The sequence below is a fragment of the Notechis scutatus genome, chromosome 2, assembly GCF_049901735.1.
Source record: "Notechis scutatus isolate UNSWTSFEM ecotype Mainland chromosome 2, rNotScu1.2, whole genome shotgun sequence".
NCBI lineage: Eukaryota > Metazoa > Chordata > Lepidosauria > Squamata > Elapidae > Notechis > Notechis scutatus.
This window is the reverse complement of record NC_142010.1, coordinates 101,537,481-101,564,455: the sequence shown is the minus strand read 5'-3', so window position 1 is coordinate 101,564,455 and position 26,975 is coordinate 101,537,481. Positions and strand designations below refer to the sequence as shown.

The 26,975-nt window shown below is 41.5% G+C and overlaps 1 protein-coding gene across 4 annotated transcripts in view; it reads left to right on the top strand.

Moving 5' to 3' along the window:
• PKN1 (protein kinase N1) overlaps positions 1-26,975 on the top strand; it is an 83,993-nt gene that overhangs the window by 46,411 nt on the left and 10,607 nt on the right. For all 4 annotated transcript variants that reach the window (XM_087955603.1, XM_026676931.2, XM_026676928.2 and 1 more), the window contains exons 2-13: positions 1,419-1,719; positions 15,785-15,930; positions 17,831-17,960; positions 18,606-18,751; positions 19,735-19,948; positions 20,310-20,510; positions 20,686-20,795; positions 21,194-21,337; positions 24,107-24,182; positions 25,042-25,198; positions 25,997-26,093; positions 26,179-26,261. In XM_087955603.1, the coding sequence (XP_087811729.1) occupies positions 1,419-1,719; positions 15,785-15,930; positions 17,831-17,960; positions 18,606-18,751; positions 19,735-19,948; positions 20,310-20,510; positions 20,686-20,795; positions 21,194-21,337; positions 24,107-24,182; positions 25,042-25,198; positions 25,997-26,093; positions 26,179-26,261 (1,805 nt within the window). The remainder of the gene's footprint in view (positions 1-1,418; positions 1,720-15,784; positions 15,931-17,830; positions 17,961-18,605; positions 18,752-19,734; positions 19,949-20,309; positions 20,511-20,685; positions 20,796-21,193; positions 21,338-24,106; positions 24,183-25,041; positions 25,199-25,996; positions 26,094-26,178; positions 26,262-26,975) is intronic.

Below are 26,975 nucleotides of genomic sequence, written 5' to 3'. Positions count from 1 at the left end.
TTTGTTTGCCAAGTGAAACAAGATTGCAGTTCAGGGAGGTTGGCAGTAGTTGCTAACATGACCATCAAAAGATAGGCAGTGTAGAGCTTCTAGGGGAAGGAAGGTACATTTGGAAAGGGTGATGAGAGGGAATGTAATTGGCATGGGCTTCAAATTAGATTCTAGTTCTGAGGAGAAAATGAGGTTACAATAAAAAAATAGAATAGGGATTAAGTAGAGTCAAATGTTATCCTTGATCCATTTTTATTTTTCAGTCCTGCAGCTAATGCAATTGTATATATGTTTCTACTGTTTCTTATTTTCCTAGCATGAATTCACTATTAATACAATACAATATATAAGTTAATGAATTATTTGGAGTTTTTTGTTTATTAAAATGTAACTGAACTTGGCTCATGAATTCTCCTTGCTTCCTTCAGGCATGACTGCTGGGAAATTAGAATATTTGTTATAACCAAACCCTACCTGTGATTAATCTTGACAGAGTTTCTTTAAGGGAGGGCCAGCATCATACTATTACCTGAATTTAGTGTGCTTCAGTAAACCATATAATTTTCCAGCTTCCTGCTTTTGATAAATGGCAGAATAAGGGAGGAGTAAGAGGAATACATGCATACAAAGGCCATTTATATACCTTTAATAATATATCATCATTAGGCTTATGTTTGTGTTAATTTAGTTTAATAAAAAATAAATGCTAACTTTTACAAATTTGGATTAGATTTAGATTTAGTTTTCAACAACTAAGAGGTTGTTTTAAAAAACAAGTTTATACATTTAAATCAGGGCTGTCAAACTCGCAGCATGCGGGCTCAATTCCTCACATGCTGGCCACGCCCACACCTGGTTTAGCGAAGGGGGAAAAAGATCACGATACGTCACGTGACAACGCTGTAATGATGCAAGTTTGATACCCCTGAATTAAACGAACTGCAGGTAGCCCTTGACTTACAGCCACAATTGAGCCCAAAATTTGACAAACAAAGACAATTGGGGAAGTTGGGTTTGTTTAATGGCCATGTGACACATTAACAAACATGATGATTCATTTAACAACTGCAATTAAAGTCAGGTTTTGTCACATGATAACTTGTTTAATGACCACATTGCTTAGCAACTGAAATTCCACTCCCAATTGTGATTGTAAGTTAAAGACTACCTATATTGCATTATAGTTGCTGCTTATTTAGAGACCTTGGTGCTACTTGTTGCAGTTATAATATTTTTAGGAAAGGGCTAAAATTGTTGAAAGGGTTTAACCTGCAATATTTTTTTTCTTCCTTTTGCCTAGTTTACAGCACCAGGATATTTTCAAGGCTTTTGCAATTTCAGAAAGGAATCAAAGGGACAGAGACAAAGATTAATGTTGGTAGTCTAATGACCTCACATGTAACTTTTTTGTCATGCTTGCTTTGCAGAGTGACCGAGGCAGCTGGTCAGTCCTGGACCACCTGGGTCTGGACCAGAGCTCAGATTTTTCAGACACCAGTGTGCAACAGAAATTGGATGAAGAGAAAGAGAAAATTAAACGTGAGATCCGCAAAGAACTGAAAATAAAGGAGGGAGCAGAAAATTTGCGCAAGGCTACCACCGACCGTAAGAATCTCTCCAATGTGGAAAACTTGCTCAAGAACTCCAACCGCAAACTGGAGACGTTGCATCACCAGCTTCAGGATCTCAATGCACATATTGTCGTCAAGGACCCTGAAGAGCTGGGGGGTGAGTGTGCTAAATTTTGGAAGTAGGAAAGCATGGATTAGATACTACAGGTGCAGAGAGAAGCAGTGATATAGAAAAAGAACTAAAACAAAATTACACAAATTGTTGTCAGCTCTCAGTGGAAGAGGCACAATAAATTTCCCTAGAAGAGTTTTATGGCATTCTTAATCTGAGTTTTTAGTGGTTTCTTTGGTTAGGAACGAAACAACCAGCAACACCTTTTTGAAAACTGTTGGCTGATAGGAAAATTAGGCAATACCCTGGTAATGTTTGTGTTTGTCTCTGATATAACGGCTGATAGGAAAATTAGGCAATACTCTGGTAATGTTTGTGTTTGTCTCTGATATAACGGCTGGCACTTCAAAAGAAGCAATTACTTTGTCAAAAATTGTGCATTACTTATTTAACAGGATCTGATAGCGTCTCCATATATTCTCCAGGGATTTCCTAGTACATTTTTTGTGTGTGTGGTATATTGTATGTGTGAGAGCCAGTTTGGTCTAGTGGTTAAGGCACCAAGCTAGAATGAGACTGTGACTTCTAAGCCTGCATAAAAGTTGGCTGGGTGATTTTGGCCCAGTCCTCTCTCTCAACTCGCAATGTCAGGCTCAGGCAACAAAGCCAGTCAGTCAATTCCTGTTGCAACTAAGTGTTGATCCCCCTCTCCAAAATGTAGACCCTGCACTTGTGGGGAAACACTAGGAAGGAAAAAAATGGTAGTAACCTGTGTATGCATGAGTATATGGAACTTGGAAATTTATCTTATCTCTGTAGACTTTCCAACACTGAAAGTAAAGGCACTTATTTGAAACCAAATACTTTGAGATTGATAAGAATGCAGCTCTGATTTGTAATACATGTCTCATAATAATAAATTCTCCCTGCGTGAGTAATAATTCATTTGAATTATTGTTCAAGTTCTTTAACAAATTGAATTTAGTTACAGATAGGTTGATGTGTCTAGCCTATTATTTATTTATTGGTGTATTCTTTCATTTTAGCTTACTTACTAGATTTATATCCTGCCTTTCTTTCAAGAGCAACAAATGATGTGTGTAGCATCCCCTTTTCCTGTTTTTCCCCACAGTAGCAATCTCCCTTTGACATAGGTTGGATCAGTGTTTCTTAACCTTTGCAGTTTGAAGATGTGTGGACTTACACACACATCTGTCCCAAAGAGTCCACTTGAGCTTTCATGACTTGGAACCTGAGGTACAACATTTCTGACCATTCAGATAATCAGATAATCAAAAGAGCTAGCAGAAGAAAAAAAATCATTAAAATGCATGTATATAGATTAAAAAATATTCAAAGTGCTTTCCATCCCTCTGCTCCAATCTACAGCATTTGTCTTCCCTCTAAAATTTTGGGCTGACTAGTTTCCTCCTCTTTGTTTTAGTTATTATGGATTGTGACAGTGGCTCATTTTATATGGTAGATTATGGGGATTGTAGCCGGATAATCCAGGAGTAGTAGCTGTTGAAAAATCAACATATTACTGTCAGAATCAATTTATTTTTATTTATTTATTAAACAAATTCATATAGCCGCCCAATTCATACATAGGTGACTCCAGACAACTTATAACATCCATCCTTCCATCACCTATCTCAAAATCAATATACTTTTATTATTATGCATGCATTTTTATATTTTTGTTAGTTTTCACATTTATATTTCTATGAATGAGATCTGTCAGCCACTTTTAGTATTTTAAAAAAATACAAAGTATTAACAATCATTTATTAAGTAAAAATATCACTTGGGTTGTGCTAAACTTAGGTGTAATATCAGTATTTTTAACTATATTTTCTATCTGGTTCTATATTTTAGAAAAGCACATGAAAAGAATTAATGTTAATAATCCAGATTCAGTTTGCTTCATCTGTTACAGATAACACACAGTTTCAAAACTAAATGATTTCCTTATGTTATAGTTAGCATTATGAAACTTTAATAGAAGTTGTTTAGTTGCCAAGGATTCTTTCTAAAAGCTCTTTGTATAAATCTACACTCCAGTTAGTTGGCAAGTGAAGCCTGAGAGTTCAGAAGGGCAGCAGACTTGATGAATGTTTTTTCCACCCTTGCTTAGGGCTACCCAATCTGGGATGCGAACCACCAGATTTGGATAGTAGCACAGTGATACAGAATAATCTAACTTTGAAATCTGGTGGTCATCTGAAACAGATCAGGTGGCTCTACTGTTTCATTGTCCAGTTTTTATTCCAGCCATTTCAGAGATGTGGGTAACAGAAAGATAAGCTCTTGATCTTCTCAGGCAGGAATTAATCTTATGGGACAAAAAGCAGCAGAAGGAACATGCCATCTCCTATTGATATTGTAGAGATTAAGCGAAATCAAGATGGTGCCCCTGAATTTTTTGTGTAGACCTGCCTGTGTTTCTGCTCTTATCTTTCTTGTGGAATCTTGGCCCTGCATCTTTTAGTAGAAGGTTCAGGAAGGCAAGAACTATGCTGTACACAACTAGGACTGCATCATATGTGGAAGCTGCTGAGACTTTATCAAAGAGGAAGTGGCTGCTATTGTACCTGACTCCACTCTAAAATACATGCCACAAAATGGAGGAGGAGAGAAGTTCAGAGAGTAAACAGCTGGATTAGAAATAGTTTGGTACATGGGTGTGGCGATTTCCTCTTCACTGGTGGAAGTAATGATTTTGGGCCCAGAATTCAGAACTCCTGCAAACAAAAACAAGAAATGCTACACTGAACTTTATAAGCTTTGGAGAATTGCTACTGTGATGTATTCTGTGCACCTACAGCCGCTACTGATGAGAGGAGAGAATTTTAACTAGATTAATGCTAGACCCTGACTCCATTTAGTCCTACAAATTTTGGTATGACGTGTTGACAACACTATGCATATTCTGTGGGATTACCCATTCTAAAATCATCCCATGATGCCCTGTCTTAAAAGATATGAGTTGGTCCTTTTCTTTAATCAAGACTCTGGTAGCACTTTTTTGAATAACACGTTTTATTGAAAGTCATAAGTTTTTGGGAGCTACTGTTCACATGAACAGCTCATTAGTGAAATGAGCTATATCCCCGCCCCCAAGTCTTTTTTAAAGCATTTTTATCCTTCCCTTATTAATTTATAAGTAACTCAAGGTGGTGAATATACATAATATTGTACTGCTTCCTTTCTCCGTAGAAATGCTACGAGCATCCATGGAATGGGAGGTGCTCTAGTCTCGCGTTACACAGGCTGAGCTGTAATTGAGGGAACGCCCTCCTCCTCCACGTGACTCCTCCTTGCATTCCCCCCCAGTTTAGCTCAGCCTTCGACTAGACAGGCAGCTAATTTTGTTCCTTGGCCGTTTCAGGTTCCTTTTCTTGCTTGCTATCAGGTTTGCCCTAATTTCTTTAAATCCTTGTTTCTTGTGCGTATTTGGGTTTCTAAATTATTGTTTTAGCGAGGTTTCTCGCTCTCAGGGGAGAGCTAGGGGGAGTTGGAGCTTTGCCCCCCCACCCCCTCCTTTCTCTGCCGCTCCGAGGCTGCGTTCCTTGGAGCCAGCCGTTTTTTTCTGCTGTGCTTATCTTTCCGATCGTTGCGTCTTCCCCCCACCAACGCTATCGGAGGAAGCGTCGCTTCTTCTCCTGGCCCTTCTGAGTTTTGCTCTTTCTTTTTTTGAGTTTAAGGGCTGGTGTGTCTCTGGGCTGCTGGCGCCATTGCGGGCGGCCATTTTAGGCGCGCCTCGTGATCGGCGCCATTTTAGAAAGGCCCAAAGTTGCGTGGTTGAATTTGAGTCCTTAGCGTGATTACTAGGCTGCGTGGGCTCCGTATTGCAGAGAATACCGTGGCTCCGTGCCCAGTTATTCTCCCTTGCCTTTTTTCCTTTGACTCAGTTAGTGCTGCTGTGTTATTGCCTGCAACTCACCCAGAGACCCTGGCAGATACCTTCCAAGTTCGCTGGGAGGCTGCCCTTGGAGGCCTCTCCTCACACACCTTTTTTTGCTTTCGTTTGTGCAAGTGATCCTTCCCTTTGTATATAGAAGGATTAAAAAAAAATTTCTGTGCACTGGCCTCAGCGTTGTATTTGGCTTCTCTTGTACAGTTTATAGTTAGTTAGTCTTGCAGTAGGTTTTCATTTCATATTTTACTACCTTGGGGCCCGCCCCTTTTAAAAAAAAAATTAAAAAATTAAAAAATTAATAAAATAAAATTAAATTAAAATTAGACATTAAAATAAAACAAATTTTTTGCCTTTATTAGGTCAGCCTTTGGCTACACCTTTCCTTAAAGATTCTTTTGACTATTTTTAGCAGATAGTTATTTAGGAGAAATTCTCCTTTTTCCTTCCAAAAGGGGGACGTGACCCAACTTAGGAAAACCGGCCTAGGTGATAGGCCGAACTCCTCGGCACACCAACCGCCTCTCCTTTTTTCCTTTTGGTATCATGGCAGAGCGCAATCCTAGTGGGCCTTCCTTAAAGGCCAAATCCAAAACCCACTACCTGCACGCAAGGGACAAGGATTCCTCCAGTGCCTCCCAAAGGGACGCCTTGCGTCGTCATAAGGCTCTGGAGAAGGAATTCAGCAAACGCTCCAAAGGCTCGCCTTCTGTAGCCATTGCCCCTCCCTCTCTTACTGTTCAGGCCCCCCCGCCGGGGCAGTCTTCCCCATCCAGGTGCAGTTCTACCCGAAGTCTTCAGTCTCCTCATGTCCCTGAAGCAACCTTCACGCCCACTGCAGCGGGCCTACGAAGTGAAGACCCGGTCTCTTCTGTCATTCCTGACAGCATCAAGGAGTGGATGCAGCTCGCCATCCGGCAGGGGATTGCTGAAGGCATGCAGCAACTGTCAAGGCCGGAGGCTCAGGGAGCGGCGCCTGGACATACACCCATGCCCACCAGACTCATCACTGGATCGACATCTCCACAGGGTCAGGTACCTCTCCAATTGGACGCTCCGTGCCTGGAGGGTGAGGAGGCCCTGGTGGAAGAGGAAGGGGACTTTCATTCCTTCGGGGATGAAGAAGGCTCCGATAGGGGGTCATTTCAGTATTCTGAACCCATATTTGAGGGGGATCCCATGGAGGGGGAAATGTCAGAAGACGAGGGCATTTCCCCCGAACAACCAACCATAGTGGGTCTGTTCAAGCCTCAGTTATTTAAATCTTTGTTGTTCAAAGCCAAAAATGTCTCAGGGATTCTTCCTCAATCCACCTCTGAGCCGCCTCCTGCTACCCCGGGGGGTCATGAAGACGCCATTTTCAGTCATCCCATCGTTGAGACTGAAGTGATCCCCACCCCCCCGATATTCGCCGACCTAGTAGCTAGACAGCTGGCGTCGACAGGTCCTTCCCCTGCCCCCTCTAATCAGGACAAGAGGTTGTTCAATCTCGACCCGGAATTTTCAGCAATGCTGGCTACTCCGGAGGTTGACGACCCTATCATCAGATTGGCTTCTTCTTCTTCCAATCCCACTGACTCCGTAGAGGCACTTAAACTGGAGGATAAACGAGCAGAGCTGGCGCTTCGGCAAGCGCACCAATCAGACGCCTGGGCCATAAGATCAGCCACAGCGGCCTCCTTTTTTACCCGCTCCTCTATAAGGTGGCTTAAGCAACTCAAGCAACATGTCCCGGCCTCTAACACAAGAGCCCAGCAGGACATCGCCAAGCTTACGGCCGCGGCGGAATTTGCAGCTGACGCTACTTTCCATTCAGTGAAGTTCTCAGCCCGGGCCATTTCCTCTCACGTGGCTGCTCGTCGGCTACTCTGGCTCCGGCAATGGCACGCCGATGTGAAAAATAAGTCAAAGCTGGCATCAGCACCCATTTTGGGGGTAAACTCTTTGGCCCTGCCCTAGAACCATTGCTCTTGGAAACGCGCAATAAAAGAAGTTTCTCCCATCCATCTTGCGTAGACCAGATGCCAGAGGGTCCCATCCCTTTCGGAGGGGCTCCTTTCGCCCCTCTTTCCAGCAGTCCTTCACTCCCAGGTATCAGGCCTCGCAGTCCTTTCGACCAGCCTATCAGGATAGGGGGGACTCAAGTGACAGGGGCAGGAGAGGGGGAAATTACAGGAGGCCCTTCAGGGGTTCAGGAAACAGGGCGCCCCGAAGACCCAGATAGCCCTTTCGGCTCTTTTCCCATTGGCGGTCGCCTTAGGCACTTTGCTAACCAATGGGTAGCATCCACCTCGGATTCTTGGGTCAGAGACACTGTTAGATTTGGTCTCTGCCTTCAATTTCATTCTTCTCTCCCAAATCATTTTATGGTTTCTCCCCTATCCAGAGACCCGGCTAAGCGGGTGCTTATGTCCTCAGCTATCCAGCATTTAACTGACATTAGGGCTATCCAGCCCGTACCTGCCTCGGAGCGGGGACAGGGGTTCTATTCCCTTCTTTTTTTAGTCCCTAAGCATTCGGGAGGCTGGAGGCCCATTCTGGATTTAAAAAGACTCAATCGTTTTATTATTAGACACAAATTTAAAATGCACACCCTCCAATCCATCTTGCAGGGTATCAGAAAGGGAGACTGGATGACCTCAATAGATCTGTCCGAGGCCTACCTCCATGTTCCTATTCTTCCCGCACACTCCAAATTCTTGAGATTTTGTTATAATCATCAGCATTTTCAATATGTAGCTCTCCCCTTTGGGTTGGTTTCGGCCCCAAGGACCTTTACTAAGGTGCTAGCAGCTCTAGCAGCTCACCTCAGGCACGTCCCAATCCGAATTCATTGTTATCTTGATGATATTTTAGTGGTGTCGCCCAATCAATCAGGCCTCACGTGACACTAACACCACCCTTTCGGTGTTTCAGGCCCACGGTTTCCTGGTAAACTGGGAAAAGAGTCAACTTACTCCTTCCACTCGGATAGCCCATTTGGGAGCCATCATCGATTCGGTTAGGGAAAAGGTTTTCCTTTCCCAAGATAGGTTCATCAGCATCCAAACCTCCATCAGGGTCATTAGGCAGTCTACTAGGGTCTCCTTGCTTGATTTATCCAAGCTATTGGGTAAACTCGTTTCCTGCATTTCCATTATTCCTTGGGCACGTTTGCATTCTAGGTCATTGCAGTGGTTCCTTCTGCCATACCAACGTTCCGGGCGAAGCAACTCCAACATCAGGGTGCGGGTCCCTCCACGAGTGCTCACCTCCCTTCTATGGTGGACAAGACCTTCCATCAACAAGGGCCATCTGTTCAAGGATCCTCCAAGAGTCACGCTCACTACGGATGCCAGTCTTTTAGGATGGGGAGCGCACCTTCACTCCCTCTCGGCTCAGGGCGTTTGGTCCGCCACCGAACAGCGTTGCAGCATCAATTGGTTGGAGCTTCACGCGGTGTATTTGGCTCTGAAGGCCTTCCTACCTCAGGTACAACAAAGCCATGTGTTGATTCTCACCGACAACACCACAACCAAGGCACATGTCAACCGCCAAGGGGGCACTCACTCTCTTCGCCTGATGAGGGAAGCCGAACGTCTTTGTCGCTGGGCAGAAAAACATCTTCTATCCATCAAGGCGGAATACATCTCGGGAGCCTCGAACATGCACGTGGATTGGCTCAGCAGAACCGTGCTGGACCACGCGGAATGGCGCCTTCATCCTCTTCTATTCAAGAAGGCAACGACTATTTTCGGCCAGCCTCTGGTAGACCTCTTTGCGTCTCCGCGCAACGCTCAGACGCCAAGGTTTTTCTCCCGCTACCCAACCAACGGAGCAGAGAATTTCGATGCCCTCCGTTGCCCCTGGCCTTCCGGCCTTCTCTATGCCTTCCCTCCTCTTCCGTTAATCCCCAAAGTGGTTCGGAAACTGGTTCTGGAAAAGGCGGAGATTCTCCTAGTAGCACCATATTGGCCCAGGAGACCGTGGTTTGCGGACCTTCGCAACCTGTCGGTGGCCCCTCCATGGAGGATTCCGGCGGACAAAGTCTCTCTGTCTCAGGGCCCTCTCCTCCATCCAGATCCACAGTGGCTTCAGCTAGCCGTTTGGAGGTTGAGCGGGAAAAGCTAAAGGCAGAGGGTTTTTCGCCTCAAGTCATCGCTACCATCTTGGCGGCTAGGCGCCCTTCCACCACTCGCATTTATAATGCAACCTGGAACAGTTTCTCCAAATGGTGCCGCTTATCTTCTATCAATCCGCTCTCTCCTTCCGTGGCGCAGGTTCTAGCCTTCCTGCAAGACGGTCTAGACAAGGGTCTTTCTCCAAACACTCTGAGACGACAGGTCTCGGCTCTTTCAACGGTGATACCTGGTGACTCGTCTGCGCCGCTTTCCCACCATCCTCGTATCAGGGCCTTTCTCAGGGGAGCCTCCAATCTGCGCCCCCCAATGGTTCACAGATACCCGACCTGGGACCTTAATAAGGTTTTGTTGGCGTTAACCAAACCTCCCTTCGAGCCTCTCAGGGAGACCTCGCTCCAGTTCCTCACCTTTAAAGTGGTGTTCCTAGTGGCCATTACCTCTGCAAGAAGGATATCTGAAATTGCAGCTCTATCCGTCAGAAAGGACCTGTGCATTTTCCATCCGGATCGGGTGATCCTAAGACCTGACCCTGTATTTATGCCAAAGGTTAATTCGGCCTTTCACAGAGCACAAGAATTGGTCCTGCCTAACTTTTGCCCGAAGCCTGTACGGGAGAGGGAACGGCAATGGCACACCCTTGATGTGCGCAGAGCCCTCCATATATACATCCATCGAACTCAGCCCATCAGAAAGTCTGAGTCGCTTTTCATTTCCTTTCAGCCGAAGACGCTGGGTTGCAAAGTCTCCCCGTCTACTGTAGGCCGATGGATCAGGGCTACCATATCTAAGGCCTATTTAACTCAAGCTTTACCGGTCCCTCGTGGAATCACTGCTCACTCTACCAGGAGTGTGGCTACTTCGGTAGCCTGGGCCACTCAGGCTTCCATCCATGACATATGTAGGGCGGCCACCTGGGCTTCCCCATCTCCCTTTATAAGGCACTATAGAATTGACACTTCCGCTGAGGCATCTTTTGGTAGGCGAGTCCTTCAGCAGGTGGCGAGAGAGTCAGAAGAGATTCCGACCCAGACGGACTCCCGCCCGTAGGACACACATGCTTTGGTATGTCCCATTCCATGGATGCTCGTAGCATTTCTACGGAGAATGGGCGTTGGTTCTTACCTGATACGCTTCTTCTCGTAGAAATGCGTAGAGCATCCATCCCCACCCTTCTATCTCCGTCTGGTAGGGAATCCTGTTTCGGCCAATGATCTTATTATTATTATTGTTCAGAGTTGAATTTCTTAATTGAGTTAGAGGCTTAGTTTTGTCCTCTTGTTTCGCTAAACTGGGGGGGAACGCAAGGAGGAGTCACGTGGAGGAGGAGGGCGTTCCCTCAATTACAGCTCAGCCTGTGTAACGCGAGACTAGAGCACCTCCCATTCCATGGATGCTCTACGCATTTCTACGAGAAGAAGCATATCAGGTAAGAACCAACGCCCAATTTCCCCCACAACAACAATCCTCAGAGGTGGATTGGGTTGAGAGACAGAGACTGGCCCAAAGTCATTCAGCTGGCTTTTATGCCTAAAGAAGAACTAGAATTCACAACCTTCTAATTTCTAGCCCAGCACCTTAACAATTATACCACATTTACACCACATTTACACCTTTTAATAAAATGTGTTAATTGGAAAAAGCACTACCAGATTCCCTTTGGTTTTTTTTTTCTACCAGAGGCTACCATGATTTTATTCCTCTAAGGTATATAACAGGAAGCTACTTTTCTTTAAAAGTTTTGTTCTAGTTGGCTTCCTTTACTGTACAGCAAGTAACCTAATTACCAAGCAGTAAATACCAAGCCATTCTATCAGTCTTTCTTAAGAATAAGCATCTAATTTCATAGTTACATTTTTTTCCCTCAGGAAATCAAAAGGAGAGAAAACATTAGTTCCGAAATTTATGATCTTACTACCATCTAATGCTGGATCCATGATATTTTGTGGATCTGGCATTAGACGGTAGTAAGGTCATAAATTTCCAATTAATTTCCAATTAATATCATCTAGGACCCAAAATGTACAGAGATAGAATATAAATTATATAAATGCTCTAATAGAGTAGCAGCGTCCACAGAATGTAGATAATATATGTATTATAAAAAAAAACCTCCTTCATGGTTTTATTTATTAATTACAGGTGAAACTCAAAAAATTAGAATATCGTGCAAAAGTTCATTTATTTCAGTAATGCAACTTAAAAGGTGAAACTAATATATGAGATAGACTCATTACATGCAAAGCAAGATAGTTCAAGCCGTGATTTTTCATAATTGTGATTATTATGGCTTATAGCTCATGAAAACCCCAAATCCATAATCTCAGAAAATTAGAATATTACATGCAATCAATAAAACAAGGATTGTACATAGACCAATATCGGACCTCTGAAAAGTATAAGCGTGCATATGTATTCAGTACTTGGTTTGGGCCCCTTTTGCAGCAATTACTGCCTCAATGCAGCGTGGCATGGAAGCTATCAGCCTGTGGCACGGCTGAGGTGTTATGGAAGACCAGGTTGCTTCAATAGCGGCCTTCAGCTCTTCTGCATTGTTCGGTCTCATGTCTCTCATCTTTCTCTTGGCAATGCCCCATAGATTCTCTATGGGGTTCAGGTCAGGCGAGTTTGCTGGCCAATCAAGCACAGTAATCCCACGGTCATTGAACCAGGTTTTGGTGCTGTTGGCAGTGGAAAATGCTGAAAAATGAAGTCAGCATCCCCATAAAGCTTGTCTGCGGAAGGAAGCATGAAGTGCTCCAAAATCTCCTGGTAGACGGCTGCATTGACTCTGGACTTAATGAAGCACAGTGGACCAACACCAGTAGATGACATGGCTCCCCAAATCAACACAGACTGTGGAAACCTCACACTGGACTTCAAGCATCTTGCAGTGTGTGCCTCTCCATTCTTCCTCCGGACTCTGGGTCCTTGGTTTCCAAATGAGATGCAAAAGTTGCTCTCATCAGAAAAGAGGACTTTGGACCACTAAGCAACAGACCAGTTCTGTTTTTCTTTAGCCCTGGTGAGATGCTTCTGACGTTGTTTGTTGCTTAGGAGCGGCTAGACAAGAGGAATATGTCATTTGAAGCCCATGTCCAGGATCCGTCTGTGTGTGGTGGCTCTTGATGCACTGACTCCAGCCTCAGTCCACTCCTTGTGAAAGTTCCCAACACTTTTGAATGCCCTTTTCCTGACAATCCTCTCCAGGCTGCGGTCATCCCTGCTGCTTGTGCACCTTTTTCTTCCACACTTTTCTCTTCCACATAACTTTCTATTAATATGCTTTGATACAGCACTTTGGGAACATCCAACTTCTTTTGCAATTACCTTTTGAAGCTTTCCCTCCTTAGGGAGGGTGTTAGTGATGGTTTTCTGCACAACTGTCAGGTCAGTCTTTTCCATGATTGTGATTCCTACTGAACCAGACTGAGAGACCATTTAAAGGCTCAGGAACTCTTTGCAGATGTTATGGCTGATTAGAGCGGGACACTTTGAGCCTACAATATTGAACCTTTTCACAATATTCTAATTTTCTGAGATTGTGGATTTGAGGTTTTCATGAGCTGTAAGCCATAATCATCTCAATTATGACAAATCACGGCTTGAACTATCTTGCTTTGCATGTAATGAGTCTATCTCATACATTAGTTTCACCTTTTAAGTTGCGTTACTGAAATAAATGAACTTTTCCATGATATTCTAATTTTTTGAGTTTCACCTGTATTTATTAATCCAATTTATATTGCTGCCTATCTGCCCGAGAAACATGTATGGCAGACAGAGTAAAAACTTAGAATTCTATTAACCCTCAAAAAACAAAACAACAACTCTAAGTTGACTGAATCTTACCATTTTTTCTTGTGGCCTCATTGGAAATGTGTTCTTCAGTTGAGAAAATAGTGTGATAAATCCTATTGCTACATTTGACATACAGTATTTCCATTGTTTAACCTTTTACACTTAATGAAATAATAACATGTTCCGTTTGTCTCTCAGTTCATCACTTTCAAGTAAAATATGTCCTGCGTTAAGTCCTTTTCATTCAGATAGGGCTCTTTCTCTGCACTAATAAGATGCAGCTGCTTTGTAACTGGCATTACCTGTTTTATGGGATTATATTTGCAAAGGCCTGTGATTTAAACCAGGATATTTGCTTTTATGAGTTTGGCATAGTTATTAAATATACCAAGCTAGAAAAGCAGGGAGATTATAAGTTCTAGTCCTCCCTAAGGTAGGAAGTCAGTGGGATGGTTTGGGGCCAATTTTTCACTTTCGGCCCTAGGAGGAAGGCAGCGTCAAAGCACTTCTAAAAATGTTGCCAATAGTGTTGCATGGACTTGTTCATTCAGACTGACTCCAGGCACAGAAACACAAAATCCTTTAATATGTGATACTAGTATATTAGTCACAAGGTAGACTACACTAAGAAATCTGACCATTATTTGTAGCAGCTCTTCCTTCTTCCTTTCAAGGCTACTCCCTATGTCCTCCACACATATTTTAATTTTGTGCCCTATAATTCATGAGGTTATCAAGGTATCTAAAATACCACTTAAAGTAATATTTTAAAAATAAGGCATAAAACAGTAATTAGCGGTAAAAATAAATGAAAAAAATAAGAGTACCAAAATCTGTTTTCCTAGACTAGTATTCCCAATCGGACTGGTTAACTACCACTTTTATTATCTATAGTAGCTGAGGAATGATAGGCATTGTAATCCTACACATTTAATTCTGTGGCTGTGAAAGAACATAAAAACACTTTCTACATTTTAGACATAAAAATCATTTTAAAATTTGTTTACAACAGACGTCTATTGACAAGTCTTCAGGAGAACATTTGAAAATTGGATTACTAGTACTGCAAAGGTCCTCTCCCAACCTTAACAAAGTAAAGTATTTGACTGTTGATTACTGGGAGTAAGTAGATACGCCTGTTGTGATCTTTGAAAGTCAAAGAAAATTTAAAATGTGCACTTTGAATTATGGTTAAGCAGAAAAGCTAGAAACTGGGAGCATGAGTTCTAGCTCTGCCTTAAACATGGAAAACCAGCTGGTTGATTTTGAACCAATCACTTCTCTCAACCTCATCTCACAGGGTTGTTGTTGTGAGGAAAATAGGAGTAAAGTTAACCCTTGACTTAACAACCACTTGTTTCGTGACTGTTCAAAGTTGCAACAGCACAGACAAAAGTGACTTATGACCATTTTTTATACTTACAACCCCATGATCATGTGATCAGTTTTCAGACACTTGGCAACTAGATCATATTTATGATGTTTGCAGTGTCCCAGGGTCATGTGATCACCTTTTGTGAAATTTTGACAAGCAAAGTCAATGGGGAAACCAGATTCATTTAACGACTGGGTTACTAACTTAACAACTGCAGTGCTTCACTTAATAGCTGTGGTAGGAAAAGTTGTAAAATGTGGCAAAACTCACTTAACAATTGTCTTGCTTAGCAACAGAAATTTTGGGCTCAATTGTAGTCATAAGTTGAGGACTACCTGTATTAGGTATGTTGAGTTATTCATCAAAATAATAAAGGCAGATTATAAAATAATAAGTGAGCAAGAGACTAGAGTATTTTGAAAATATATTACATTATTTCTCCAAATAAATTGGGTAGACTTCTTCTTTTAAGTTATTGTGTTTACTTACATTTCTTTCCTACCTAGTTGAGTTATTGACCTGCCCAAAACTTTGTAGAGGTTAGACCATTTCTTGGTGGACATTCTGGCATTCAAACCCAAGATAGCAAAATCCAGAATATTGGGGTGGAAAGGTAGGATGATCAAGTAAGAGATCGACTAGAAAGTGTTAATGGGGAAAGGAGAAAAAGAAGGAATGAAAAGAAAGTTTTTAAAAAACCCCACAATGTGGAAGAGAATCGGAGAAGGGAAGGATGAATGTTTCTTTCCCATATGTCAAATGACCTCAGCACAGCGAACCTTCCATTCTTCTAGGCTTGTGACACTCTCTCTTTACTTTCTGTTCAGAAATTCAGATGGTTCTTTTTTAGGATGTGCGTCCTGCTCATATTAATGTCTATGATTGATCCCATTTTAGATGCCCCACAATCACCAGGCAGCCTCAGCCGATCAACAGCTACTAAAAGTCGTATTGCTGGTCTGGAAAAGCAGCTCAACATTGAGTTGAAGGTGAAGCAGGGAGCAGAGAACATGATCCAGATGTATGCCAATGGTGCTGCTAAAGTATGTTTGTTTTCTTGCCACTTATTCTCATGCAATATTTCTGCCCATACAAAATAAATATCTGCATCACTGCCCTCAGCCTGATAAAGAATCTGATTACCTATCTAAGCCAGCGTTTCCTGTTTTGGTGGGCCCGTTTTCTTAAAAATGTTAATAAGTTTTTTCCCAAACCAAAGTAACCAAAAAAACGTTTCAGTGAGAATTCATATCAGCATCCCTGGTTGCCCTTAGATTTTTTTTTTCCTGCAAAGTAACAAACCAATGTGCTGATTTCCAAACTTTCTTAGAGATAAGTACATAATTATCTCTGTGTTGATGCTCAACATATCTGCCATTAGAAACCTTTGGAATACACTGTTCTAAAATGTTTAAACAGTTTATAGCACAAGAGCAAGCAGCTTCTGATAACTGCTACTTCAAGGGATTCAAGTTACCTTGAAGTAGTACATTCCCTTGCTTTGCAAATAGAAACAAAAACATCTCAACATTCTCTTGGGAAAGGGAAAAAAAACCTCATTTGGGGATTAAGCTCATTTGGGGGTTAACCCTCTATGGTTAAGCTGGAAGAAGCTTAGCAGGCCAACTTCTTCCTGTGAACCATCCTCAGTTCAAAAAGATCTGGAAAAATGCTTTTTAAAATAGCAAGTGAAATGGTGTAGCCCATGACTTTGCAACTTGTGGTCTAAATTTCATATATAATTAATCCTATTCCGTATGCTGATCTTTATGATCCAGAAGATAAATATTGATTGAATTGATCTCAATGCTGCATTTTAGCATCCACGAACTTTGACAGAGGCCGATTCTTCTGGGAATCCTGTTTTAGTTGCTTTGGCACCAGGAATGCTTGCATTTTGCAGTTATGGTTTCTCTCAATTTGAGAACTCTGAATTTTAGAGTGTTCTTTAAAAAAAGAATTAATTTGGAAACAATTTTGGCTGGAAAAAGTAGACAGTTCTTGTAATTAAGTGAAAACCCAATAAAATTCCTGCATTCCCGCTCCATTAGCAACATGTGGAGGATAACAGTATGAGTCCCCAGGTTTGGGAAGTGATTATTTATTTATTTATTTATTTATTTAATCAATTTATATAAGCAATAGCACTTAGACTTATATACTGCTTTATAGTGCTTTACAGCCCTCTCTAAGCGGTTTACGGAGTCAGCATATTGCCCCCAACAATCTGGGTTCTCATTTTACCCACCTCGGAAGAATGGAAGGCTGAGTCAACCTTGAGCCTGGTGAGATTCAATCTGCCAAACTGTAGGCAGCTGGCTGCAGCAGAAGTAGCTTGCAGTACTGCACTCTAATCACTGCACCACCGAGGCTCTGTATATATAACCATACATTTGTCACACGACTCAGGATGGTGTACATCATTAAAGAACAATGATACATTCAATAACACTATGTAATAAAACAGACAAAAAAACCCAGAATATGTTATATACTGTAGACACATAAAGTGCCGGGGGGGGGATCATCCAATGGGTCATACTGGTCACAGACCCAATGCTGAAGTGGGGAAAAACAGGTTCTTTAATGCCTTCTCAAAGGCAGCATGGTTAAGGTCAGTTAGATCTCAGTCAGAATGCCGTTCCAATGGCTAGGAGCAACAACAGAGAAGGCATATCTCCTGGGTCCTGTCAGATTGATTGATTGATTACATTTTGGAAGACTGCCCAACTCTTGCTGGATGGGCAGAGTTAATGAGATATAATTATTGGAGATAATAATTGTTAATACTCTGGAAGGCAATCCAATTTGTTCTGTGTGTATTCTTATAGTGTCTGTCTGTCTGTCTCAAACCTATTGCCAGCTACATTGGTTTTGTTGTGATTTTCAATACTTTTCTTCTATTGGAGAGAATTCAATCCAACCCTTTGGTCTTCCATCTAGGATCGGAAGTTGCTGCAGACAGCCCAGCAAATGCTACAAGATAGCAAAACCAAAATAAATATTATCCGCATGCAGATTCGCAAGGCTGTGCAAGCTGATGAGGTGCAGCTGACTTTGGAAGATGGGCAAGGTGAAGGAAAGGATGAAGAAGAAACCCCTGTTTGCTGCAAGCTCTGTTTATGCTATAGCCAGGCTATAACTTCAGAAAGGCCAATGTCCCTGTTTCCCTCTCAAACCCTTCAGGAACTGCGAAATGATTTTTTTTTTTAATGATTTAAAGTCCCGTCTTTTCCCCACCTGATGTGAAACCCCTATTTCTGGGTCTGGATACAGGTCTTTGGGTTTTCCTCTGGAGCTAAGTACATATTAGGCACAAAGGGATCTGTCATTCTTTTAAGCCAGGGATCCCTTTTTGGATAAAATTTAAGAGCATGTCAAAGAGACAAAATGGCTGCTGTGGTAGGTAGGCAGTCACACTACATCCATTTATGTTTATATCCTATCAGTGAGGCTGTTCTCTATATTTCTTCTGGTTCCCTCCAACTCTGGAGGTTCCTTTGCTATTATTTGTAAGCAAATAGTCTTACTTCCAATAGACCACTGGACTATATTCTTCCATCGTGTTTATTTTCTAAGAATATCTTTGGAATGTACATATTCTGGGAAGTACATAGCTAAGGGTGGCAGTGAACTAGGGAAATTGTAGGTGCCATATCAGGGCCCTGGTACTAAGCATATAAATGGAGATAGACTGACTTTTTCATGTTCCTTGCAGGAAACACAGATCTAAGCGCCATAGAATTGAGAATTGAGGAGCTTCGCCATCACTTCCAAGTAGAATATGCTATATCTGAGGGTGCCAAAAACGTACTGCGCATTCTGAGCTCCAGCAAAGTTCAGGATCGTCATGCTATTTCTGAGGTAATGGTGCATTTCCCTTGGTTGGTATTGTATAATAAAGATACATAAAATGGTTGAAGAAATGAAGTAGTAAGCAATTCAGTGCTGCTGTAAATTATGTGAGTTTGAAATTAACCTAAACTTCTTTTTTTCAATTATGCCATTCTATGACATATATTTGCAACTTTTGTATCAACTGTTCCCTGACTGGTATTTCTAGATGTTTTTAGCATTACATGTAAGCATTCTCAGTCGGTGTGCATATTGTTTAAACACAACTTTGTGTGCTAGATAGGCTCAGTCGTCTTTAGACTAAGCACTGTGTCTGACTTTTGGATGGAGTCTTAAAAATCTCAATTTAGACAAAAGATGCATTTGACTAAATTAAATTAATATGACTTTCTGATTATATTTAATATCCCACTTCTGGCATATTAAAAATTCCAGTTCAAAGACAACGTTTGTGTCTGTCCTGGGTCATGGGAAGTCTAAACAAACAAACGTTTGAAGTGGGTCACAGTTGACATTTTGGGAGGCCACTGTTGCTCTGAAGCCTCACTTTGTATGCCCCTCGTCAATTAATCCCTCAAAGAAAAAAAAAGCAATTAGTTTTTGCCAAAGAAGTTGTGACAGGTTTATTCATTGTCAGAACATTTTCATCTAAGTTCTAATAATTGCTGGAGAAGAGTTAAAAAACAAGACCATCCCATCGCATACTTTGCTCTTATAAATTTCCTATAACCTTTACCATGGGCACAGGGAATACTGCACTTTGATTTCCCACTTACAAGCTCTGTAGCTGTGTTACAACCTAGAACCCAACAGCCCACCTGCTAAAGAATTAAGGATTGTGTGCCACAGGGTGCTGAGTCTATATATCATTGTTAATATGTCAGGCAGACTGTCTTACTTTGGAAGCAGTGTGGAAATGGAAGAAGAATATAAAATGGGTTGTTGCTAGGCTGAGCCAAATTGGTATCTGATGATCTGGACCTTTGCTGTAGGCACAGACCAAGCTGAGCGAATCAAGCCAGAAGTTGGATCTTTTGCGATATTCTCTGGAACAACGTCTGGCTGAACTGCCTGAAGATCATCCAAAGGCCTGCATCATCAAGGAGGAACTCATCTTGGCCTCCTCTCCTGCCTTCAGTGCCCGCAATACCACTTCCTACCAGCATAACCAGTATAATACCCTATCAAAGCCATCTCCACTCACAGGTGACCGCACTCCCCCTCCCCGTGGGCATAGGTTGGGTCAATCTATTGCCAGGATGTTTCAGTTTAGTTTTTGACTATGTTTAATTCTACCTGAGCCCTTTAAGAAAGTGATATAAAAATGAAATTGCAATCATAATTGTTAATAACAGCAACAATCAGGTCATTCCACTTAATCAATATCCCCCATTTCATACAATAATTGTTTTGTCTACTTTCTAATCCATTCTTAATGTATCCAAGTGAGATAATAGGATTTTTTTTTTGGCCCAATCTCTTGCTCACTCTCTTAAGGCTCAAAGAAAGTATTGTTTTTGTTTCAAAACTTTCCAGACTTTGGTTCTTAGCAGTTTCTCGTTGGCAGGGACCCTGGAAGTGCAGTTGTTGGGCTGCAGTGGATTGTTGGAGGTTGTCCCAGGACGTACCCGTGGCTCCACTGTCTGCCTGCCTTGCAACAGTCCTGGGGAAGCACGGCCTTCGTTCATGAGCCGCAGCGGGCGAGGGCTGTACAATCGCAGTGGTAGTGTAAGCGGCAGGACCACCATCAAATCGGAAGATACCAGCAGTAAGTAGTCTTGAGGGTGATCGGCACTAAAATGAGAGAGTGAATAAGAGGGATGTAGATATGTTTTAGTGCTGTATTGGTGTTAATGCAGTTAAGTCAGCATGAAATGAAATCCTTTTATTCAGCTCTCAATCTTATTTGCTCTTTCTCAACATTCCAATTGTTCCTCTTGTAGATGAAGTAAGTGCTGTATTGAAGCTGGACAATGGAGTTGTAGGCCAGACCGCTTGGAAATCCATTGGCCTACAAGCTTGGAACCAGGTTTTCACAGTCGAATTAGAAAGGGTACGTGTGGAGATGGTGCCTTTTTAATGGGCTTCAGATAACCAGATCTTTGCTGTATAAACATCTCTCTACTCATATCTCTGTGGCAAAGAAGTCACGTTAGTCCTTCAATTTAATCCATGGTCACATGAGTAATAACTGCTGGGAGAGGAGTTATTATAGAAATTATTTCATTTTGCATTCTAATTAATATATTTCATATTTATTAAACTGCATCTGTTCATAATGATCTTGGTACTTTTGCGTAGACCACCATTCTTCAGATAAATACGGTGAAGCACCTGTTAACTGATTATTAGGAAATGATTTGAATTTCACTGTAGGAGTGGTGGATGTGTTGTAGAGACAATGTCCACTTGCTGCTGATCTTTTTAATGAGTCCCTTTTCTCCATATCAGTCAAGAGAGCTGGAGATTGGTGTCTATTGGCGTGACTACCGCAGTCTCTGTGCCCTGAAATACCTCAAGCTGGAAGATTTTCTTGATAATGAACGCCATGAAATTCACCTGGAGTTGGAGCCACAGGGCACTCTGTTAGCAGAGGTAACAAAACAAAACAAAAAAGATTAGCATCAAGCTGGGTGGGAAACAACTGACATTCTAGTATTTAGATTATTTTAGTTGAGTGAATGGATAGAAATCGTTGAAATCCAAAAAGAGGACGCGGTGGCTCAATGGCTAAGACGCTGAGCTTGTTGATCAGAAAGGTTGGCAGTTCGGCTGTTTGAATCCCTAGCGCCGCATAATGGAGTGAGCTCCCATTCCTTGTCCCAGCTTCTGCCAACCTAGCAGTTTGAAAGCCTGTAAAAATGCAAGTAGAATAATAGGGACCACTTTGGTGGGAAGGTAACAGCATTCCGTGCACCTTGGCGTTTAGTCATGCCGGCCACATGACCACGGAGACGTCTTTGGACAGCACTGGCTCTTCGGCTTTTTAACAGAGATGAGCACCACCCCCTAGAGCCAGAAACGGCTAGCATGTATGTGCGAGGGGAACCTTTACCTTTACCTAGCAACAATATATCCCAAATATTGTCCTGCAATACTTTTATACAGTGAATGGATTTAAACAATGGTGACTTTTATATGTGTTATCTGTACATATTACTGTTGTAGAGAGAATGAAGGGAGAACATTATTATCTACATGCTACTGAAAAAGTATTCAGGCATCTTATTTTCCTGTTTCCAGATCTTGCGTGTGATAATTCCACCATTAATCCATGCGTGCTGTATGTTTAGAAAACCACATACTTAGATATGTTATTACACAAGTTTTCCTCCCCCCCCCAAAGGGAGTAAAGTGGGGAAGACATGTGGGCCATTAGATGTCCCACCAGTCTGGCCAATGACCAGGCATAAATGGAGCTATAGTAGAGAATAATGTCTTATGGATCCTAGGATCCCATCTCTACTCAGCTGCTTCATTATGGAATCGGGCATTTGCTTCTTAGTTTATTCAGCCTGGAGAGAAAGTCTATCCCTTATCCCGTATTGATACTGCACTGTATTGGAGTTAAAAGGATTCTTTATATTAAAACTGTTGTGTGAGATTCTTCGGTTTGTTCACTCAGCCGGTTTGCATCATGCCTTATCAGCAATGAAGTGAAGTGGGAGTCAGGTGAAAAGAAACAGACAAAGCTTTTTTATTTGAATTTATTAGCTGCTCAATTCCAAGGGATTCACCTTATTCCCAGAAGTCAGCAATTTTTCATGAGTGTTAAAATCCCAAGTACTTTGAGACAGCAAATGGTTCTTCAGGGAACTGTTAACCAGTGTGACAATAAGACACACACCCCTCTCACAGTTTGTCATCAGTAACTCAAGAAGGACAAAACATTATATTTCTCTCTCTCTCTCTCTCTCTCTCTCTCTCTCTCTCTCTCTCTCTCTCTTTTTGAACAGACATGGCACTATTTTCTGTTGTGAAAATTTAGTTTTTACAAATACGTTTTGAAATAATGTTATTACTTTTAATCAATTATTTTGATACTGAGCTCTGTTGCAATATGCTATTTGTGTACTGCCATTTAAAAAAAAAGGGACAAATAATTATCAATGCTATTCCCATCTCACATCTTTCTATTTGCAAAAATCCCCCATATTTTAATCAACCTAGTTTTTTTCTTTATGTGCACCCCCCATGTTTAATATTGGATAAGATATTCCCTGATTATCTTTGAAAAATGAAGTTGCAATTTTCAGCAATCAAATCACAATATGATAATGGAATATTTTAGCTCTAGATCGGAACTAAATTGCACTAAAACTATCTGTGGAATATCTCGATGTATAATTTATTACAGTTTACGGAAAAGATAAGTGAAAATGTCCCTGTAATAAAAGCTCAGCCTTAAAAAATGAACATATAACTGCGGAATTACTGAGCAAAATTGTCAAATAGTCTGGAACAACATTATTATTTTTTGAGGTCCTACACATTACATAATGATAAATTTCAAATCATTGCAAAATAATGGATTGTAATGGATAAATATTTCATCCTTTTAATATTGGTCAGTTATAATGGAACCTTTTATTTTATGGAAAATTTTGCCGTCACAAACAATTCACATTACACATAATTAACACTATCCTTGAAATGCTAAGTGAAGTAAAAATATTTTAGTTTCATTTTGCTTCACTAATTAGGTTAAAGGTTCTTATCCTGTCCAGTTGTGACTCTCCAGAAGCCATACGAGTCATGCTTGCTTGTAGACTCTCGAGGCGTTAGCATGGGATTGGATCCCATACTTTGTATTCTCAGACATACTGCTAAGATTTTATTATAATATATTCTTATTATTCCAAGCTTTCATTTTTTTAAAGATCTTTCTCTATGGCATTAATCATTTTGGGATTGTGTTTATTTTATACTTCAGCCAGGTGGAATTCACTTAGAATTTATTAAAGATAAAGAGTAGAAGGAAAGTCTTCATAAATTAACATTTGTGATTTCTGGTTATAGGTTTGTATTTTAATGTAGTGGGTAGGGGTTTGACCCTCCAGCTAGTGTAGAAAGTGGGGAAGTAGAACTGAGGGTGGGAGCCTTGCACTCTGAGGGCTGATGTTTGATGAAATGCTGATGATGGCTGATGAGCAAGAGGAGGAGAAGGACTGAATTTCTCCTTTTAGATGGAGGCTCCTCAGCCCCAGTCAGCCAGAGGTTGCTGTTTGCATCTGGGTCAATTGAACTTGCTGAACAGCCTCAGAGCTTCAAGGCTGCTTTTCACTGCAGCAGTGTTGCAGCAGGAGCTGTTTCTCAGGATGCACTGCACCTTTGCCTGGCTTACAGTACACTCTCTTTCTGCAGGTTATCTTTTTTAACCCTGTCATTGAGCGCATACCCAAGCTCCAGCGACAGAAGAAGGTCTTTTCCAAGCAGCAAGGTAAGGAATCAGATCACAGTTTGAATCTTGATCAGCCAGTTTTGCCTGGTCTGCTTGGATGCTTCCTTAGTCTACAATATTGAAGGACCGAGTCACACTGGTTTCCAGCTTGGTTAGCTTTGACAGAGAAATGGCATTGGAAATAAGTGATGGAGTATCACATTGGCATATTTTTCTTGTGGAAGATCTGTTGTTGCTGTTGCATACCATGCATGGTTGTTCACATTATTCTCATTGTGTGAATGAGGAAGGATGAGGATGAGCAGGCCAGGGATGAGCTTCTCCATTTTTTTTTCTCCAAGGCAACATTTCCTGCTAGGATCTTGAGCAGAAAAGTAACCTATTGGCCTCGCCAATGAAATTTAGTCTTGTAACATACTCAGCTATTTTTTTGCTGCATTTAAATACTACATTTCATAAGTTGAACACATCATTTTCATAAAATGGCTTCAGTAGTTGTTTTCATTAAATGTTCAATACTTGTATCGTTTATGAGAAAAATACACATGCATGGATATCTAGAAACACACATAGCATACTTTAAATATTAAGAGTACCTAAATACCTTTAATTTCCTTACAAAAGATCCTTTACCATAACTGCTTTATTATAATTCATACTTGGGGATAGGTTGAATGAGTTTAACGAGGATTGGGGTCCAATAACATTTGGAAGCCTTCAGGTTTCCTAGTCCATGTTGGATGGAGCTAGAAGTAAAAGGATAATAGCTTACATTGGATATACAACAGTGGTCTGGCAGAAGGGGCATGTTACAGACCCCGTCAATTAAGGAATCTTAATTTGTATGCTTGCCATCACTTGCAAAATTCCAGCTGTTCTTCATCTGTTTCTTTCCTAGGGAAAGCTTTCTTGCGTGCTCGTCAGATGAACATTGATATTGCCACATGGGTACGTCTCCTGCGACGCATCATTCCCACTGCCAGTACTACAGGCACTTATAGCCCCTCAACGCAGATGACTCCAACATCTGGCTCAGAAAGTAGGCAGGGCTCTGGGTAGGTGTTTCTTATACTTGAAGGTGGGGGATGAACAGCTAAAAATCTAAAAATAGCTGCTGCAGCATTTAAAAACCATGTTTTCTTATTTCATATTGTACGTCTTTTACTTTGTTGCTGTTGGCTGATGAAAGAAAGCTAAGGTTTGGATATTTCTGAATACATATATTTGAGGAAAGAAAGGAGTCCCTGCAGATTTTACTCTGCTAGTCATAACTGACTTAAGGGGTGGTGCTCATCTCCTTTCCAAAGGCCATTGAGCCAATGCTGTCCAAAGATATTTTTGCGGTTGTGTGGCCAGCTTGATGTCATGGAACACTCTCTTCTTCCCACCCAAGTGGTACCTAATTAACTACGCACATTTGCATGCTTTCAAACTGTTAGATTGGCAGGAGCTAGGCCAAGACAGGAGCTCATCCCATCGAGCAATGCTTGTATCTTGAACCCGTGCTGTCCGCTTTCAACTGACAAGCCTAGCGTCTTAACTGCTGAGCCATCGCTCTGCCTGTATTTGAGGGGCTAATGTAAAATTCCTTGGGCCACAAGATGTCCTGCTAAATCACCTCAGGATTATAGGCCTATAGTAAAAGTTATCCCCATGTTTAGTTTACCACATCCCTTACTGTTGACCATGAAGGCTAGGGCTGCTTGTAGTTCAGAAACTTTTGGAAAGCCATCAGTGTTTCAACCCCTTGATGTTCTGAAGTAAATACCTGAATTATCCCAACTTCTCCTCAGGTTGTATTTCTGTAGTAATTTTCCATGTAATTCTTAAGATTGGCATTTCCCCCCATCCAGGGACATTGCCATTGAGAAGTTGAACTTGGACGGGGATAGAGTTCAAATTGGGCATTTGGGCCAGGATGATCCTGAGCTTCCTGGGAAGGTTTTACTGGTAAGTGTCTCCTTTTCAGTTTGTCAGCAGTGAAGCTGCTGTTTTCTAGCAGTTACTTCTTTTTTATATTTCTATTTCTTTACAGACTTCACAAGCTGGGGAGGAGGTCTTTCAGATGGAGTTAGGTTCAGGAGGTGAGACTAGGGGATCTGAAAGTACTTTTCACAGGTAGGTAACAGTTTTCTCCTCTGTTTTCTACCATCATAGACTCTTTAATGGTTTTATCTTGCTCTCAATTACCCTTTCCTGTGAAATGGTATTCCTTATATCTCTAATTCCTTGCTCTGTCAGCATATTCTAAACAGTCTGTATTGCAAATAAATGCATAGTTGTTGATACGCTGATTTTTCTACCTAGGATTTTCTTCATTAAATGTGCACAGTGCATAGTGGTTCAAAAACACTAATGCATATAGTGATGTCTGAAATGAGGATATAAGTGTCACCAGTACAATGTCTGATAATAAATGATTTAATTCCCCATCATGGCAAAATATCCACAGTGTGCTGTGCTCACCTTGCAAGCAGTGAATTCTAATGGGAATTGAGTTAATATATCTCTAGGCAAAACACTGTTAATTTCCTTGTCTTCAGATGTTTCTTTGCTTCCTCTCCCTCTCCTTGACCTACATCTCATATGTGCTTTCTGATAAAATTATGTCAGTTAAATCTGGTGGTATGCCATCAATTACATCTGCATTTATCCCATATCAGTCCTTTATTCATGTGATGTACAAGATACAATTATTTTAATAAATCCCTATATAAAGAAATAGGGGTGGGTTGTTTTGCTAATTTCAATCCTACTTCTTTACCTAGTAGATGAATAATGCTTGTCTGAAACTTATTTCTTAAGCTGTTTAGATATAGTTCCCAGAATTAT